The sequence below is a fragment of the Geospiza fortis genome, unplaced genomic scaffold (genome assembly GCF_000277835.1).
Source record: "Geospiza fortis unplaced genomic scaffold, GeoFor_1.0 scaffold7, whole genome shotgun sequence".
Lineage (NCBI taxonomy): Eukaryota > Metazoa > Chordata > Aves > Passeriformes > Thraupidae > Geospiza > Geospiza fortis.
Window position 1 is genome coordinate 1,311,345 of NW_005054344.1, and position 17,365 is coordinate 1,328,709.

At 38.5% G+C, this 17,365-nt stretch overlaps 1 protein-coding gene across 1 annotated transcript in view; it reads left to right on the forward strand.

Moving 5' to 3' along the window:
- Positions 1–5,258: 5,258 nt before the first annotated feature.
- The window catches only part of LOC102045070 (carbonic anhydrase 13), a 14,238-nt gene continuing 2,131 nt past the window's right edge, over positions 5,259–17,365 (forward strand). The window contains exons 1-8 of the mRNA XM_031058501.1: positions 5,259–5,292; positions 5,577–5,774; positions 6,135–6,183; positions 6,886–6,911; positions 9,592–9,710; positions 13,012–13,107; positions 14,223–14,285; positions 15,129–15,284. Of these exons, the coding sequence (XP_030914361.1) occupies positions 5,259–5,292; positions 5,577–5,774; positions 6,135–6,183; positions 6,886–6,911; positions 9,592–9,710; positions 13,012–13,107; positions 14,223–14,285; positions 15,129–15,284 (741 nt within the window). The remainder of the gene's footprint in view (positions 5,293–5,576; positions 5,775–6,134; positions 6,184–6,885; positions 6,912–9,591; positions 9,711–13,011; positions 13,108–14,222; positions 14,286–15,128; positions 15,285–17,365) is intronic.

The following is a 17,365-nucleotide window of genomic DNA, read 5'->3' on the forward strand; positions in this document are numbered from 1 at the left end:
ATGTCTGCATATATGGAATATCTATATTTAAGGACATGGGCTCACTGTTAGGTAAAGAATTAAAATATAGTCTCTCTTCCTTGACACTGACTGGGATTGACACTGACTGGACACCAGGTGCCCACCAAAGCCACTGTATCACTCCTCAGCTGGACAGGGCAGAGAAAATAGACTGAAAGGCTCAGAGGTTAAGTAACTCTCCAGTTACTTTCATAAGCAAAACAGACTTGACTTGGGGAAATTAGTTTTATTTGTTGCTTATCAAATCAGAGTAAGGCAATGAGAAAATAAAACACCTTCCCTCCAACCCTCCCTTTATCCCAGGCGCAACTTCAGTCCTTCACTCCATAGGATTTCTCTATGTCCTCTCCTGCACCAGCTGTGGGGTCAGTTCATCACATGTTGTCTCTGCCTCTCCCTTCTCTTCAGCAGCAGGGCTACTCACACTCTGCCCCTGCTCCAGCATAGGGTCCCACCCATGGAAACAGCCTTCCATGAATTTCTCCGATGTGAGGGCTTCCCACAGGCTGTAGTTTTTCAGAAACTGCTCCAGCGTGGATTCCCCAGGGGACCCCGAGTCCTGCTGGCAAACCTGCTCCAGCCTGGGCTTCCAATGGGGTCCTGCCAGGGGCCTGTTCCAGTGTAGGCTGTCCATGAGGTCAAAACTTCCTTCAAGACACATCTACCTTCTCCAGTTGTGACCCTCCATGGGCTGCAGGTGGATCTCTGCTTCACTGTGCACCTCCATACAGGGCACAGTGGCCTCACCCTGGTCTTCACTATGGTGCAGGCAATCTGCTTAGGCTCTGGGACCATGTCCTCCCCTTCCTCGTGGTGTTTGCAGAGCTGTTTCTCTCCCATATTCTCACTCCTCTCTTTCAGCTGCTGTTGCACAGTAACTTTTTCCCCTCTTTAGATCTGTACCCAGAGGTGATAGCACTGTCCCTGATGGGCCCAGCCTTGTCCAGCAGTGGGTTCATCCTGGAGCAGCTGGCACTGGCCCTATTGGACATGGGGAAAGCTTCAGCAGCTTCTCACAGAAGCCACACCTGAAGCCTCCCTGCTACCAATATCTTGTCACACCCACCTAATGCAAAAGTTCTCTTTACTTTGATTACTTTTGTTACTTTGATGCACTTATTTCTGAAATGCATTAAGGCATTATTTTATTTCTGCGAAAACCTTGGCCTTTGCTTTCTTGCCACTTTTCTTACCTCACAGTTTTGCTTATATGTAGAGGCATAATACTGAAATCTTGAAGACTGGCTTCTGTGTGGTATCATGCATGCTTTTCACTGTTGCTCAAGTTTCTTATCAGGATAGGAATATTCTTGCCCCTTTAGTCCTTTTTTGTTTACATGGGAATTGCTTTAGTTAAAAGGCAAATCAAGAATGAGTAAAGTTGGAAGGGACCACAGTGGAAAAACAATTGACTTTAGTTTACTATTGGTTTAATGAAATATATGGTAATTATTTACATGTATTGTCTGTTACAGCAAAATTTTCTCTTGATCTAGTTACTACAGTAATGCTGAGGCATTTTATAAATAAAAGGGATATTAATTCATAGAATCATTTAGATTGCAAATGACCTTTAAGATAATTCAGATGAGCCATAACTCCTTATACTTTTTTTTTCTGAGAATAATTATGTCATTTCAATATCTGCTTTTTAAAAGGTGCTTAATTTTACCCATAATGAATTTTTAATTGCTTTTGTTTGAGCTCATCTTACTGTAACCTAATATGCAATCAAATTACTTGCAAACCTAAGTTTATAAATTTAAGCACTCTGTGATTGATAAACTGGCAATGGATTCTCTTTAGAAATAAATGATGTGGTGGTGTTTGCAGGGGTCTCAGGACAAGGGAGGAGACGAGAATCTTGACTCCATGTTTCAGAAGACTGATTTATCATTTTATTATATATATTATATGATATATATTAAAATAAAATTATATATTAAAACTACGAAAAGAATAGAAGAAAGAATTTCATCAGAGGGCTAGCAAGGAAAAAGGAATGGAATGATGATAAAATCTTGTGACTGCTCATAGCCTCAACACAGGTGGCTGTCATTGGTCATCAAGTAAAAACAATTTCGCATGCTGGGTAAACAACTCTCCAGATCACATTCCAAAGCAGCAAAACATGGAGAAGCTGAAGCTTCTCAGCTTCTCAGGAGAAAAGATCCTGGCAAAAGGATTTTTCATAAAATACATCTGCGACAAAACAAGGATGTGATCCTGTCAAGGCTAGACCATTCTAAAATAATGAATTTTCTACATATAATAACAAACTGTGAAAAAAAAACCCAAACCCCTTTTCACCTGTACATGCTCCATTTATGCACATATAGAGGCTCACTGGAATTCAACTGTATCCTGTAGTGTGTTCACTAGGCTTGTCTCAAGTTGTCCTGTTGATGAAATTTTTAATATTTAGCTTTAGCTGGATTCTGTTTCCCGCCAAATTCCTAACTGCCTTCACTGTGAGACCTGCTTCATGAATTGGCTGTGTGCAATGCTGGTGAGTGGTATGTGCAGCAATAGTCTGACCTAAAAGTGTCAGCCAATTCATTGCCTGTGGTAATGGTGTGTCCAAACTAAAGGCATGAAATCTTCAGAGCAGATGGTTCAGTTTTTAGTCATAAATCTCAGTCACAATAGCTTTGATTGTTAAGAGCTACTAGAAAATTGCCTCTAGCAAGAGAACATTTTCCCAACAGCAGGAGAGGATTTCAGAAGTTCAAAAATTGGTATATTAATCACTTTCATTCAGTAAAAAATGAAAAGAGGTGAATTAATGAGTTATACTCCTTGAAAGTGCATATTTAGAAAACTGAAGTGTACATTATTTTGATATGGAGGCATCTAATTCAGAAAAAAATTTCACCCTGGGGACACCACTGGCTTAAATCTGATTGTATGATATGCATTTGAGTATCTCTTTCAACAGCAATGGCTTTTTTTTACAACAGTCATACACAAAGTTTGCATTGGGCTGGGGTCTGTAGAAATGAATTGAGTCACAGTTTTCCTAGAGGGACAAAAGCATGATAATTGTACTAGACTGCTGGTAGATTACCTAGAAAGTAATACTTGTTGATATAACTTAGTGGTATAAAATGAGCTGAAGTTTCTTGATACCTTCCTGTATATTTTGAAAGGTCAGATGTCTAGTAGTTTGGTTACTGGTAGATGTTTTATCACCATAGCAAACCAGTATTTTGGTCATCTGAGCCAAGAACAAGTGCCAAACCAGCAATAATGTCATTTTAGAACTGAATATTATATTACTGTTAAATAATTAGGCAGTGACAGAATCACAGCCTTGGGCCCTCTTTTTGGCAACTTTGTATTATTTCTGAATGGAAGTCATCCATATTATTTAATTCAAATAACTATAGTTATTTCTGAGAGCAATAGGAGACCAAGTAGTTAAGCACATAAATATATTTTCGGCTTTTCTCAGTTAAGGATTGTTAGAATTATTAAAATTAAGTGGCAATAAACTTTTTCTAGGAGTTCCAAATCACAGTAGTGAGGTATAAGTTATGGAGTGGGGTTTCTTACAAATAAAATTTTGTGTTGCATCCCTAACTACAGGGTATTAGGATCTAAACACAATTAAAATTATATTCTAAACTGTATGTAGTTAGAATATTGAATAGCTTTGATGACCATTTGTGAACTGAGAGGAATTAAGTTTAAACAGTTTTATGTTTCAAACCAGTAGGATTTTTATCTTCTGCCTTAGAATCTATTTCTTTATTGAGTTTAGTTAATGGAATAATTAAGAAAAGCACTTTTCTAAAAATCAAGACTGAAGGCCTTCGTCTTTGTTCTGAGATTTAAGTCTTAGGCTATTCTTTACAAGTTTTTCCCCCTTCTGTTTTTCAGTGCTGCTCAGAGGAGAATCATTCTCTGCCCAGGTGCTGTGCAAGCTGCAGCCCCTGGTGCTGTGGGCGCTTCCTCCTTGATTTACTGCTGGGGTGCATGGGTGCTTTTAGCACCTGTGAGTTTCACTTCTATTGAAGTCAAGGAAAGAAAAATACCTAATAGCTTTTGATGTTAGGCTATTAACTACTACATCATATGTTTTCATCATTTTTTGTCATCATTTTTATTTAAGTGCTAAGCCATCCAGAAAGACCCAAACCCAATTTTTGCACTGAGGTCAGTTATCTTCAGTGTAGGGAGTTAGTTATGAGGATTTCAGTGATGCAGATTTTATTTGACCAGGTTCTGATGCTTGTATTACGTATTTCTTATATCCAGTCTTTCAATTGCTTTTTACCCATTATAAGCCCAGAGGAAAAAAGGTTCTGTGTTCTTCTTAGTACTGAAAGATCGTTTGCCCTGCAGACTTTCACCTTTCTCTTTTTCCTTTCTTCTTTCGCCTTGCTCTCCCCTCCTTTCCATCCTAAGGAATGTTTTCTGTCTTTATAGAATATATTCCCCAGGCAACTTACTATTCATATTTTTCTTTACCCTCTTATCCAAATATGGTTAAACAATGGCACATATACTGTTATCATGAATTATTGGGAACTCTCTGATGCTTAAGTAGGTAACAACAGATAACTCACACATTTTATCAGTGAAGCTTTTCTTACTGCTTTAGGATGTTATTTGCTATTTTCTCATATCCCTATTGTTGATTTATTAGCTTTTCAGGTGACATTTGGCTTAGCCTGCTTGGAGAGAGGAAGGTTGAGATGACTGGTATTGATTAACAGTTTCTTTAGTCGTATAATTTCTACCTAAGTTGGGTCAATGGCTCTGTGTCTGGAAGATCTACTCTCATCAGCTGAAGGCAGTAGAAATACAAACCTCACACAGTCACCACTGTCCTGAGTGTTCCTATTCTTTGATTTTGTCAGTGCTACACTAGTGTGTGTGTGTATGTGTGCCTGTGTGCATGGACACTTCATAATTAGAGGGTGGCAGTCTCTCTTCCTTGTGACAGCACAGTTGGGTAGGCTGGGAGGAGGTGATCGGAGGTGCAGCAGTGTTTAGGTTCCAGGTACTGCCATCAGGCTCCAGGAACCACTCAGCATTTTCTGATATCACCAATCACCTTTTTTGACATCTCCCCATCTCATTCAGAGTGATCAGTGGAAGATGTGTTCTCAGGTCTTTTGCAGCAAAGGAACAAGGCATAAACAAAATTCTGCATAGAAAAGAGGTAATCCTTAAAGACACAAGAAGACATGATATTAGGCAAAAATGGCATGTCAAAAATTAATTGGGACATGGTGCCTGTTGGATACAGGATGCCTGATTTGAGTGAGCATTTGTTGTATGTGTCTTGTGCATAGCTGAGTCTTACCGGGGAATAATTATCTACATACTGTGGCCTTGTTTAAAGTGCATGCAAGGTACATGGAGGGGCCTGGAGAACTGCTATTGCAATATGATGCAGCAAAAGTAGCTGAATGTTTTGATCTGTGTTTTCCTGATGCATTCTTTTGCATTTAAAAGACGCAGATGAGGACAATTCAAGTAGAGTTTTCTTTCATAAGTGTGAGGGTGCTGTCAGCATTTTAGACTTCCCCTCCAATGCGTTTCAGGGCCTGCCCACTGGAAAGAGGTTTTTCCTGTTGCTAATGGAGACCGTCAGTCACCCATCGACATCAAAACTGAGGAAACCAAGTATGATCCCTCCCTCCGTCCTCTAAACCCCAGTTATGATCCAGCTTCTGCTAAAATCATCCTTAACAACGGGCACTCCACCAGTGTGGAGTTTGATGACACCGTCAACAAATCAGGTTTGTTCCTTTACTCTTGCGCTGTAACTTCCTTCACCAATTCCTAAATAGAATGCCTACAGCCTGGACATGTCTCACTCCTGGGTGTGAACTCCTAATAAACAGTAAGGCTTTGCTTCTCTGGATGAGAGATTCCTTTTTCCCTGCCTTTCAGCATGATACAGTGTGGGAACATATTTGGACACAAGTTCGAGGTTGTATTTCTCAGAAAGTGTTGGGATTCCCTACTTAAAGGAGTGGTTTGATTCATCCCCACCAGCTGGATAGTGCCAGCCCCCTGTTTGAACAGTTTTGTGTACAATTTTTCAAATGCTGCTCTCTCTCTTTCACTGCAGATGAATCCTTTGTGTCTCATTACAGGTTCATTCCAACCGAATCGCTCAAATCTCTTATCTGAATTTAGCTGCAGGTTTGGTTATATGTTTTTCCCCTTTTTACGACCTATACTCAGACTTCTTATGACAAGTAAGAGCTAATACAGAACAAGTGAAATAGATCCCAAGTAATCCCTTTTCTTCTCTGAAAAGTATTATTGCCCAAGGCTTTTCCAGGAGTATGTAGCTTCCGTTTAGTTACATAGTATGTAGCAAACAATAATTCTTATTTAGAAGTTCTCTGATGTATTATAGTCTTTGTAATGTTACTGCCTTCATCTTTGAAACCTTCTCTTGGATTTTGGGCAAGGCAGCATGCACCTCTTCAAGCTGTAGGAGTGCAGAATCTTCAAGCAATAAAATTGTTTTGTGGCTGTGTGAGGCTTAGCTGAGGATTCAAGACCATGTAATGCTTTCATAAGCATCAAAGCCAGAGAGAGACTGATTTTTTGATGACCCCTTAGTCCTGAGGACTTTTTAGCTCGTAGTGGCAAGAGGGAGAGACATAGATGGAGACATCGTCATGTTTTTGTTTCCTGAACAGTCTTAGTTTTAAACTTTCTGTCAACATTGGATGTTGCCTGAAAGCCACCAGCTGACCATCAGTGATCAGTCTGACCTTGTGTCAGATGCTGCGGAACTTCCCAGAATTAATCTCTGCTTCGAGCCTAGTAGATGCTGGTGAACTAAAGCACATCTTTTAGAAAAATACATAATCTTGATTTCAGATTTTCCAGCGATGCTGAACCTACCACAGCCTTTGGTAAGTTGTTCTAATTGTTAATTACCCTCACAGTTTAAAAGAAAAAAAAGTTAATGGATGTGAATACGCCAAGAACCTCTTCCACTCTCTTAACTCCTTTCATGAAGTGACAGGGCCTGAGCAATGTTTCTCTAGGCTTCTCCTGGTACCAAAGCAATGGTAATGCAATCCTCCTCTCACTGCTTTCCCCAGGCCTTATCTCCATGGATGTAGTTCATATTGTGGCAAAGCACTGACAGGTGTTGATCAGATAATTAACAGATGGAATACCCAGTCTCCTTCAGTAGACTCCATGTCTTCTATGCATGGACCAGATTCTTCAGTCCACAAACATAAATTGAGTAATTCACTATTTTCCCCAATATTTGTCACTGACAAACTTTATCCGTATTGTTTTTGTTTTCTTTCAGGTCATTGCTCAAAAAATACTGAATTTTCTAGGGCCCAAATTTGGCTTCTGGGGCACCTCTGTGAAGTAAGAACTCCTGCCATGTGTTGGTTTCATGAAAAAAAATCAAATTAATTGGTACTAAATACATTAGCATCTTCTAATGCATTATTAACTGACTCCCATATGAACTATTTCCTCACTTTGGTCAACACTGGAACTGGGCTGTCAAGTCTGTAACTGTTTGTGTAAGTCTGTTTATGCTCTTTGGTACCACATTAACTCCATTCTTTGAAATTGCTCTATTGATCTTCTTCCAATATTTCTCAAAATTCAAGATACTGATATTTGCCTTAAAAACTTCTGAGTACCCTCTTCCTTAACTACTGTTGGAATGAAATGGTTTTACCATCACTGTGTGATGTGGCACAAATACATCAACAGGCCATTTTCCACATTTTTCAGCATAAGTATTTCATGCTGGTGCATTTCTACATAATAGTTTTTCCTCAGCCAGTTAGAACACTGATCTTTACACTTTTCTAGGATCATTTGCATCAAAGTTTACAGTCCTTAAAAGAAAGAATTTAAAAGTACCACTGCCCCATCTCCTCTGTTTGCTAAGTTTATAGGCTATGTAAATGCATGTTTTTTGAGTTGAAGCTTTAAGGAAGTTAAATATTTTTCCCCAGAACAAACAGTCCCAGTTCTTTTTCATTGTCCAAGGTACTTGTGTTAGCAAATAGGCAACTTAAAAATTCTTCTTTCATCTTTATTTGGTATATTTTGTTCCTAAGAAAGTGTAGGTTTTGCACTAAACCGAGAAGAGAGAAAAAAATGCTATTGTCCTCCCTTCTGCTCTCAATTTTAAAAACATCTGGTTAAATCTCCCCTCACTTCCCTTTAAAATTTCTGTAATGAGCCAGTAAACTATTCCAGACTGATTCTGAAACACTCAGAGGACATACAGAGCTGGAAGAGTGGAGTGATTTGTTTTGCTGTGAATAAGGAATCTGTCTGTGTGTAATTCACATTCCAGGCTCTGTGAAGAGAGATTTTGATTCTAAGTCTGACAAGAAAATTACAAGTGCTTGCAAAAGCAAAATAATGAGAAGCCCACCCATATGCATGTTAGTTTGAATAGAATTAGAACAGAACAGAACTAGAACAGAACTAGAATAGAATAGAATAGAATAGAATAGAATAGAATAGAATAGAATAGAATAGAATAGAATAGAATAGAATAGAATAGAATAGAATGGAATAGAATGGAATGGAATAGAATAGGACTCTTTCAGTTGGAAGGGACCTGCAACGATCATCTTGTCCAACTGCCTGAGCAGTTCAGGGCTAACCAAAAGTTAAAGGATGTTATTAAGGGCATTGTCCAAATGCCTCTTAAACTCTAATAAGCCTGGGGCTTTGACAGCCTTTCTAAGAAGCTTGTTCCAGTGTTTGACCATCATCGTGGTAAAGAAATGCTTGCTAGCATCCAGTTTAAATCTTCCCTGGTATAGCTTTGAGCCTTACCCATGAGTCCTGTCACTGGATACTTGAGACAAGAGACCTGCAGCTCCCTCTCTGCTTTCCCTCCACAGAAGCAGAGAGCAGTGAGGACATCCCTCAGCCTCCTTTTCTCAAAACTAGAAAAATCCAAAGTATGTAGCTGCTCCTCAAAGGACATGCTTTCCAGCCTTGGCTAATTGTCAGTAATATTGCAGTTGTGCAATGCACATGTAGCATTGGCTTAATTTTATTTATGTTAATATAAGCTCCTTTTCCTAAGACTTCAATCTGATATAACTGGATCTAGTTGCAAATGAAGGAAAGAGCCCTGAAAATTTAAGCTCCTCCTATTTTCCACCAAATTTCAAAGGTGAAAATAAATGCTGCTGACATTATTTTTTTATGATCCTGCTCCTTATTCATAAAACCTATATTTTGAGCTTAATTTCTTAGTGATTCTTTTGAATATAATCACGAGAGGAAACTCTTGAGTGTTAAAAAATAAAAGTATTTTCCCATTCTCTGAGAAATATCCAACCTTGACAATAACAGCATACCCTTTAGTGGGCCATAACCCACTAATCTCCCCATAAATACAGTTTTCATAGTCATATCCTCGAGAGGTGAGGGTTTCTGTAGCACTTCCAAGAAATGGAAAGTCGTCTGAGACAACTTATGAGCAGGAGCAGAGGAGTGTCCGAAGATTGAAGTCTGGTGTGAGGTTAGAGGATGTGGATAGAGACTTCATTCTCTCAGTGAAGCCTTTTCCTCTGCTTGGGTTTCCAGTGCTGACTGGGGGGCCACTCAGCGGGACCTACAGGCTGCGCCAGATTCACTTCCACTGGGGATCCAATGATGAAGCTGGCTCTGAGCACACGGTGGATGGGATGAAGTATGCGGCAGAGGTAAGGCTTTACATGGAGTCATCTGTACCTCTAAGCTTGTGACTAGTTTTCCATTACAAGAATAATGTTGCTCTTTCTCTTCCTGCTTTTCATCTTCCCCTCATTTTATTGAAAAGTGGTCTTCCTGAGGTGTTGCATGTTTGGTCCTTTCTCAAAGGAGTACCTCTTTGAAAGCTTTGCAGAGGATTAAAAAAGGAATACAGAAGACAAGAGCTCTATAAGAGCAAGACTTAATGTTCAAGAGTTATTTTAAACTTTGTCTTTCATTGTTTCCTCCTTGGAGAATATTTTCAAAGTCATCTTCAATGACAAACCACAGAATTATTGGATTTGGGTCTATGTAGTGTAAAGTTTATGCAAGACATAGGAAAGTTGCATTTTGTGGTGCACTTAGAAATGTGGTGGTTATGACTTTGAGAACCATGGTTTAATATCTGTGGGATGCCTGCTGCCTGTGGGATGGCTGCTGTCTGTGGTGTACTGTGCTTCAGTGGAGGTAGTGTGCCAAAGGGAGAAGTGCACCATCTGCTCTGGCATAGAGCATTCACTCCTGCTCTGTCTCCTTTGTATTTGAGTAATCTGCAGGAGGAAGTTCTCAGTATGAGATTCCTCTTTGCAAATGGAAGTACCATGGAGTATTTTCAGGAGATTGAGATCTTTAAAAACATGCAATTCAGACAGTGTCAGAGTTTTCTGGGGTTAAAAAGAAGTAAAAAGTGTAAAAATAAATGGCCAAATAAAAGGCATAATACTACAGAAGAAAAAAAAATGTAATGTATGCACTGTGGTGTGATCAGATTTTACTGGAAATGCTATAAGAGGTACTGGTCAGGAAGAAAGATCGATTTTCTAACACTAATGGGGAAAAGTGACATTTGCAGTGTTTAAAGGCTTATGTTTTCCACAGGAACCAGGTGAGATGGAATATAAAGAATTAATAGAGGTGCTTTAAAACCATTAAGTACCAAACCCAAATTTCTAGCTGAGAAAATATATGTTTCCCATCTAAGAAACCAAATGGAAGGAGAAAATATCTCTGAATTTCTAGCCAGACTAAAAGCCTTTCTGTTACCTGTTGGTTGGGTAACCCTCCACAAGAAGCTCTCTAGATGTCACTTTGGCTTTGGGATAAGAAACTCAGAATTAAAACCAAGGCTTCTGAATATTGTTCACACAAAAGAAAATACCTCAGAAGGAGACATGAAGATGTTTTCAGTGCTCACCTTTGTAAGGAAGATGTGCAAGGTTTGAAGAAAAGGCATTGACTGAATTGAAGAAAGAATTCATGTACAGGTAAAGAAGACTGCAGGGTTTGGCCCTTAAGCCTTCCAGGAAGCAGAAGGGATCCATGGCTTCATTCTCTGTGACAACATACGGGCTGATCAAGGTCTCTCCACAAGCTGCAGTGACACCGCGGTGGTAAGACAGGATATATTCCTTAGAGAAGTCAGAAGCCATTGAGAATGGGTCTGTACCCAGAAGTGTTTCACACTCTGTTTGGGGGCTCTGGTTTTTGGAGGGTTACCTTCTGGGGTTTTTTTTGGCAAAGCCATGAGGGAGTGGGGGTGGGCTTTTAGTAGCTATGGGAATTTTCCTTTTTGCTTTTTGTTGGGTTGTTTTTGATGGTGTTTTTTTTTTCCCCCAAATCCATAATAAAGGTAATTTCTGACTGAGAGTATCTGTTTCCTTTTTGTGTATGAAAAAATGTAATTGCTTAAAAGTTGTTCAACATAGGTTCTGTGAATTTGTAATAGGGAGCAGTGCAGACACTATGAACTCCAGGATATTAATGCACTTGAGAAAGATTTAGTAGACTATGTTATCCTCCTGGTTTAGTGCATAATATTCATAGCAACTTTCCTTCAAGGATTTCTAAAGCTGTGAGACAGCATGGGTGTCATCATAACTGTACATGTGTTATTATTGATGACAGTGGGATTCCTTACTTGCTGCAAGTAATGTTTCAGCACTTCAGAGCCCAAATGCTTAAAATATTGATGTCAAGTAAGACCAAGCAAGAGTTCCATTTTATAGATATGGAAAATTGAAACTTATAGAAGTTAAGCAAGGATTGATATTTAGAATAAAAATCTTCATACTCCTAGATCCCTATTTCAGCCATGCAGCTATGTTACTTCATGTGGAAATCTTTTAAAGCAGGTTTCAGTTTTCCAAAATTGTTCTTACTTTACTTGTCCTGTAGGTGCTGTATTCCAAATAGGAAGTCCTTTTTTTTCATGGGTTCATCCCAGTTTAAGTCATTCAATGAGTTGTTTTTCCTCATTCTTGAAGTTCAAAATCTGAAAAGATGGTCACCAATTTTAGAGAAGGCAATCTCATGCCATGCTTCTGGCATCTTTAACTAAAAATTATGTGTAATAAGATTTACTAATCCATTGAGGATTTGTGAAAGTAATTAATGCTTGTGAAGTAGTTAGACTTAAGTGCTGTTTGTGTGTGCTCTCTCCAGTTTGGCAGTCAGACCATTGCTCAAGGCTGGAACAACCTGGAACTTCTTGGGAACCAGGAGGTCCCGTAATGAAGAGTGCTCAGGAATTAGGGAACCTAATTTTTAAACTTAAGTGGCATGGAAATAGATGTCACAAGCTTTTCCTCTTCCCTCCTGGCAGGGTAGTGTTTAAGCTTCTTAGGCAAATATTACGGGACACTTCCAGAATAATGCATGTTGGAAATGCAAATGCTCAAACCTGTGATAATCAAGCTGCTTGTAAGGGCATCACTACTGGTAGTCACAGAAAATAACATTTGAAAAGTGTCAAAAATGAAATGCTGATGTTCCCTTAAGCTAAACAAGGGAAAAGGGGTCAGTGCAAGTTTAATGTGTATTTGCCTATTTTCTAGCTATTTATGTGGATGATTAATGTTGCTGAAAGCTTGATTAAAGAAAAAGAGTAAATACTAATGACATCCTCATGAATTCCAATCACTTTTTAAAATCAGCTGTACTAAAAATGGATTTTAAACCTCTAGTTATATAACCATTGGCTTTTTTTGTCTTAACTTCTCAGTTCAAAATCTGGGAACCCAACAGCAATTTGACAGGCACTGTGATATGCCGATTGCTACTAAATTTTTAATAATCTTAGCCACTGGAAATGCTTTTGCCATTTGTGTGAACTACATATTTACTGATTTCATGAAATATCTGCATTTAGAACACTGAATGATTCTGCATACAAAAGAGTGAAATAGAGTGTCAAACCCAGTAAAGTTGTAATATTTATTTGCCACTACTTGAGTTCAGTGAGAGTTGATGCTGTCTGTGTATTTTGCTTTTCAGCTTCATGTGGTCCATTGGAATGCAGAGAAGTATTCCAGTTTTGTTGAAGCAGCTTCTCAGTCAGATGGACTAGCAGTCATGGCTGTATTTCTGAAGGTAAGAAGAGAATGCTTCAACCCTCATAATAAATCTGTATTTTAAGGCCAAAGAGATAATGGTGATGGTTTGTGTAAGTATTGCTGAAGAGAAACTTGTTTTATACTTCTTTCCTTCATAGTGTTTAGCTACCAATATAGAAAGCTGTGCTTCCTTTAAGAATAAAAATATCAGATTAATAGATTTTTCATGACAATCAAGCTCTTCAGTTTGCCTAGTCTGCAAGCCCAAACAACATTAAATGCGGAACTTAATTCAGCTGCCCCCATTTGGATCCCAGTAACTTGTTCTTGACTAACATGTTCATTTAGGGGGACAGCTTGATTTAAGTGGTTTTTTAATGGCTTGTTTCTGAGCTGGTCGTTTCTTCTAGAAAATAATAATAATTAAATAATGCAGAGCCAGAAACTGGAGAATTTCCTAATAATTATTTTATACCTTTTTTGCCTTCTCTCCCTGTTCTAAGCGACAGCTTCACTGAATTCTGTATGTAGAAGCAGATGGGGAATTCTCACAATCTATGGCAAAAGCTAGAGCTTTGGTAAATTCTGTAGTTTGTGGTGGCTGACACAGGTTCCTGAGAACAGCTAGTACTGGTGCTGGCACAGTCCGAGAGCCATTCCATGCAACAGTTGCAAAGAACTGCTTCAGCAGTTCAGTAATTCCATCTTTCCAGTTTGCATTACAATGACTCAAAGAAAGTGTCACTGGATTTCTTAGCACACAAATTCAGTTTGGAATCTCACATAAGAACATTGTTTTCAATGTTATAAGCAGTTTAAATTTCTGATGTTAGTCTGTAACTTTTAATGTCCCACATATTAAAACATGAAAGATAAATAGTTTCTATACCCCTGTAGTGAAAAGTTTGTAATTCTTTTGTAGCTGAAGTAATTACTATGAGTAGCCAGAATGCTATTAGCAAGGGGGTGAATCTTCTTTATGATCAGCATTATTTCTAAGGACCAGCTAGTCACAGGCTTGTACAGAAGATGCATCAGATCTTTCAGTCACTCCAGTTATATAAAGCAGTTTCATTATGCATTTGCTTTTTTATTAATTTTTATTGCTTTTCTCTGGAGCTCCAGTGTTTCTTTTTTCTTTGGTGTTAATAGATTGGTGAATGCAACCCTCAACTGAGCAAGATTACTGACCGCTTGGACACAATCAGAATCAAGGTGAACAAGTGCTTCTAAAAGAATGCTAGCTAATATTGGTAGTTGCTTTTGTTGGTCAGGTTTTTTATTTTTTGAAACCTGGCTGCTAGTCCCTGCACCTTCATGTTTCCTTATCGCCAGTGATTGATACCTGATTTGAGTCAGTTTATGTGCATTCTGTTTAAGTTGAAACTAAGTAGACAAAACATTGTTTTTACACAGCAAAAGATAAGAGGAAGCAGCTAATTCCTCAGAGAACCCAGTCTCTGACAAATCTGTTGCTATGAGGATAGTAACAGGGGAAAAACATACTTTATGGAAAGCTGTAAAAAAGATGAGGAAAATACTTCCTTCCTTGTTTTGCTGAGGTACAGGGTGAGAAATAACCTATTCTTTGTGCAAGAGATATTAGCCAGACTCCCAACATGATGTTCAGACAGACATCTGTGGTCTGGTATCCAGTACAGAGGGAAACAGAAGTAATTCCTGGGAGGAGTGGGGAGGGAAGCAAGTGGCAGTAACCTGTGGGATTATTCTGCCAGCCCCACAGAGACCATGTTGAAAGTCTAACATCTTCTGTCTTCTCCCCACAACTTCCATTTCATGGTCATCTGTAACTTAGGGGAGCCTGTTCTAACATGACACCTCTCATGGTGTCCCGCTGGCATCAAGGAAAGTCACAGCAAAGCTGTCTCTGAGGTAAGACCTCATCAGAAGGGCAGTGATGAGGACCCCCTGTCATCACCCAAGATGCTGCCGGCCCACCTGATAGTGGAACAAGTTCTACCTCCTTTGGCATGATTTACCTTGGCCTCTTGCTTTTAAATAATATTGCCCTGGTATTTTCCTTTTATTTCTTTCCAGGGAAAAAAAGCACTATTCACAAACTTTGATCCCCGCTGTCTGCTTCCCAAGTCCCTGGACTACTGGACTTACTTTGGCTCTCTCACTGTTCCACCTCTCCTTGAGAGTGTCATCTGGATTGTTCTGAGAGAGCCCATAAGTGTTTGTTCTGAACAGGTATCTTTGGATTTTTCACTGCTATAGAAGTGTTTATTTTGTAAGAATGGAAATTGTAAATGCCACCCAATATTATGGGTTTTTGCAGACCTTGGCACTGCAGATGTTACAAGATTTTCAAAAGTCAAAATTTGTCTATCAAATTTATTCTGACTAGTTGCCTTTCTTGCTGTAACAGCTATTTATTATTAATTTTTAAAAATAATCTGCATACACTAACAATTAAGAAACAAAAATAATCCATATGGAACCTAAAAAAAGAGTTCTGGTTATGCTTAGAAATTCTGGAATTCCACTTGATTTAATTATTTGTATATCCAGATCAAACCTCATCTTTGGCATTTTTGTCTGGCAGACAAGTAGTAAATGTCTTCTTCCATTCTAAATACATAAAACTTGATGAATTTACTAAAATTATGGAGAGGGAATACTGTTGTAATAAATTGGGGTTTTAGGAAAGCTGTGATTCCACAAAAAAGAGTCTATTTGCAGGTCTTGTAAAAGCTTCATGCTGAATCTTAACTTGGCAACAGCGACACCCAGCGGGTTGATCCTCTTAGGTATAGGGTATTTCTGAGTAGAGAACGCATACTCAGCACAAATGGTGACTTCAGTCTTTGCTATAAGTGTTAAGACAGTTCCCTTAATGGGTTGCTTGTTGGGAAACCTCAAATTTCTGTTTGCAACTGATTTGAAGTAATTTATTTGCTCAATGTGTGTATTTTTCTCGTCTATATCTCTTCCTTACTCCCCTCAATCTGGCTTTGTAAGGCTTGCTGCAACTGTTTAGATCTAGGATTAGAAACTTATGTTAAGGTATCAGCTTCCCAAAGATAAGCCATTTCTCAGGTTAAAAGCTTCTTATTTGGGCCAATCTGTAATAAATACATTCTAAAATGTGAAGCGCTGTATACAAACAGCCGTGTAACAGGCTCAGGGAACATGGTGCGGGAAGGTGTCAAGTATAGTGATCCTTTATTAGTAATTTTTCATAAACTTTAGCTATATCTTACATATATTAAAGTAGAAATTGCTATATTCTTATCAATATAAACATGCGTGCAGCTACAGTGTTTGTTTCCAGTAATGTCCACCATTATGATTGTTCAATCAGCACCGTGACTGATATTGTTCTACCATTTAATTTTATTCCTCAAGTTTGGATTTCTTTAGGGCTTTAGAGTTTACTACAGACTTTTTGTTGCACTTTTCAGGTTGAAAGAAATTAAAAATAGCTTTTAAGTTTTTAGAAACGTGCAGGACCCTGAATAACAAACATTAGCTTCAGAATGGGGTGAAGCAAGGTAGCATTGACCTTTTTTGCTCTTAATGTCAATGGGATGCAATGTGCCATTACAACTAAATGCTGTATTATAATGGAATGGTTTTTGTACTGTCCTACCACTGGTAACCTAGGAGAGAAGTAAAGTGATATATAGAAATAGTAACTATTGGAAAGATTAGGAATTAAACAAAATTCTATACTTAGGTCAAAAATCATCCTCAGATTTCCCAAGGTTTAGATGTGGAGCTCTGATGGGGTTTCTGCTGAGATCGGCATATGCTGAGTTATGAATAAGTGCTTGTCCTGGAAGTTATGAATAAGTGCTTCACAAGGAAAGAATTTGGAATCTCTCTTGGTTTGAGTAAGTGCTAGTTGCAGAAGCTTTCTGTAGCACCACACCTGCAATTCCAGGTTAATTGTGAATATCCTCTTTGAAGAAGGAAACATACACAGAATGTTTGTATGATAAGAAACATAATCTTATCTTTTGGCAAAAAACATTTCAGAATCTCCAAACTATGAAATACAGCTAAAAAGGTATAAACATCCCCTGGTTTAGATCAGGTTGTGGAAGACAAAGTATGAATAAAGGAAACAAGTAATCCTTATGCACAATTTCATGTATTTTGGGATATTTTCTCAGTAGTCATCCCCCTTTTCATTTACAAGGATAGAAATGGTGAAATTGCTATTCCCCCATGACTTAATAAAATACAGTTCTGTTCTTTCAGGTGGAAAAAAGTGACAAGTGTCTTTATTATTTACATGCTTTTTCATGAGTATTTGCATGAGCGTT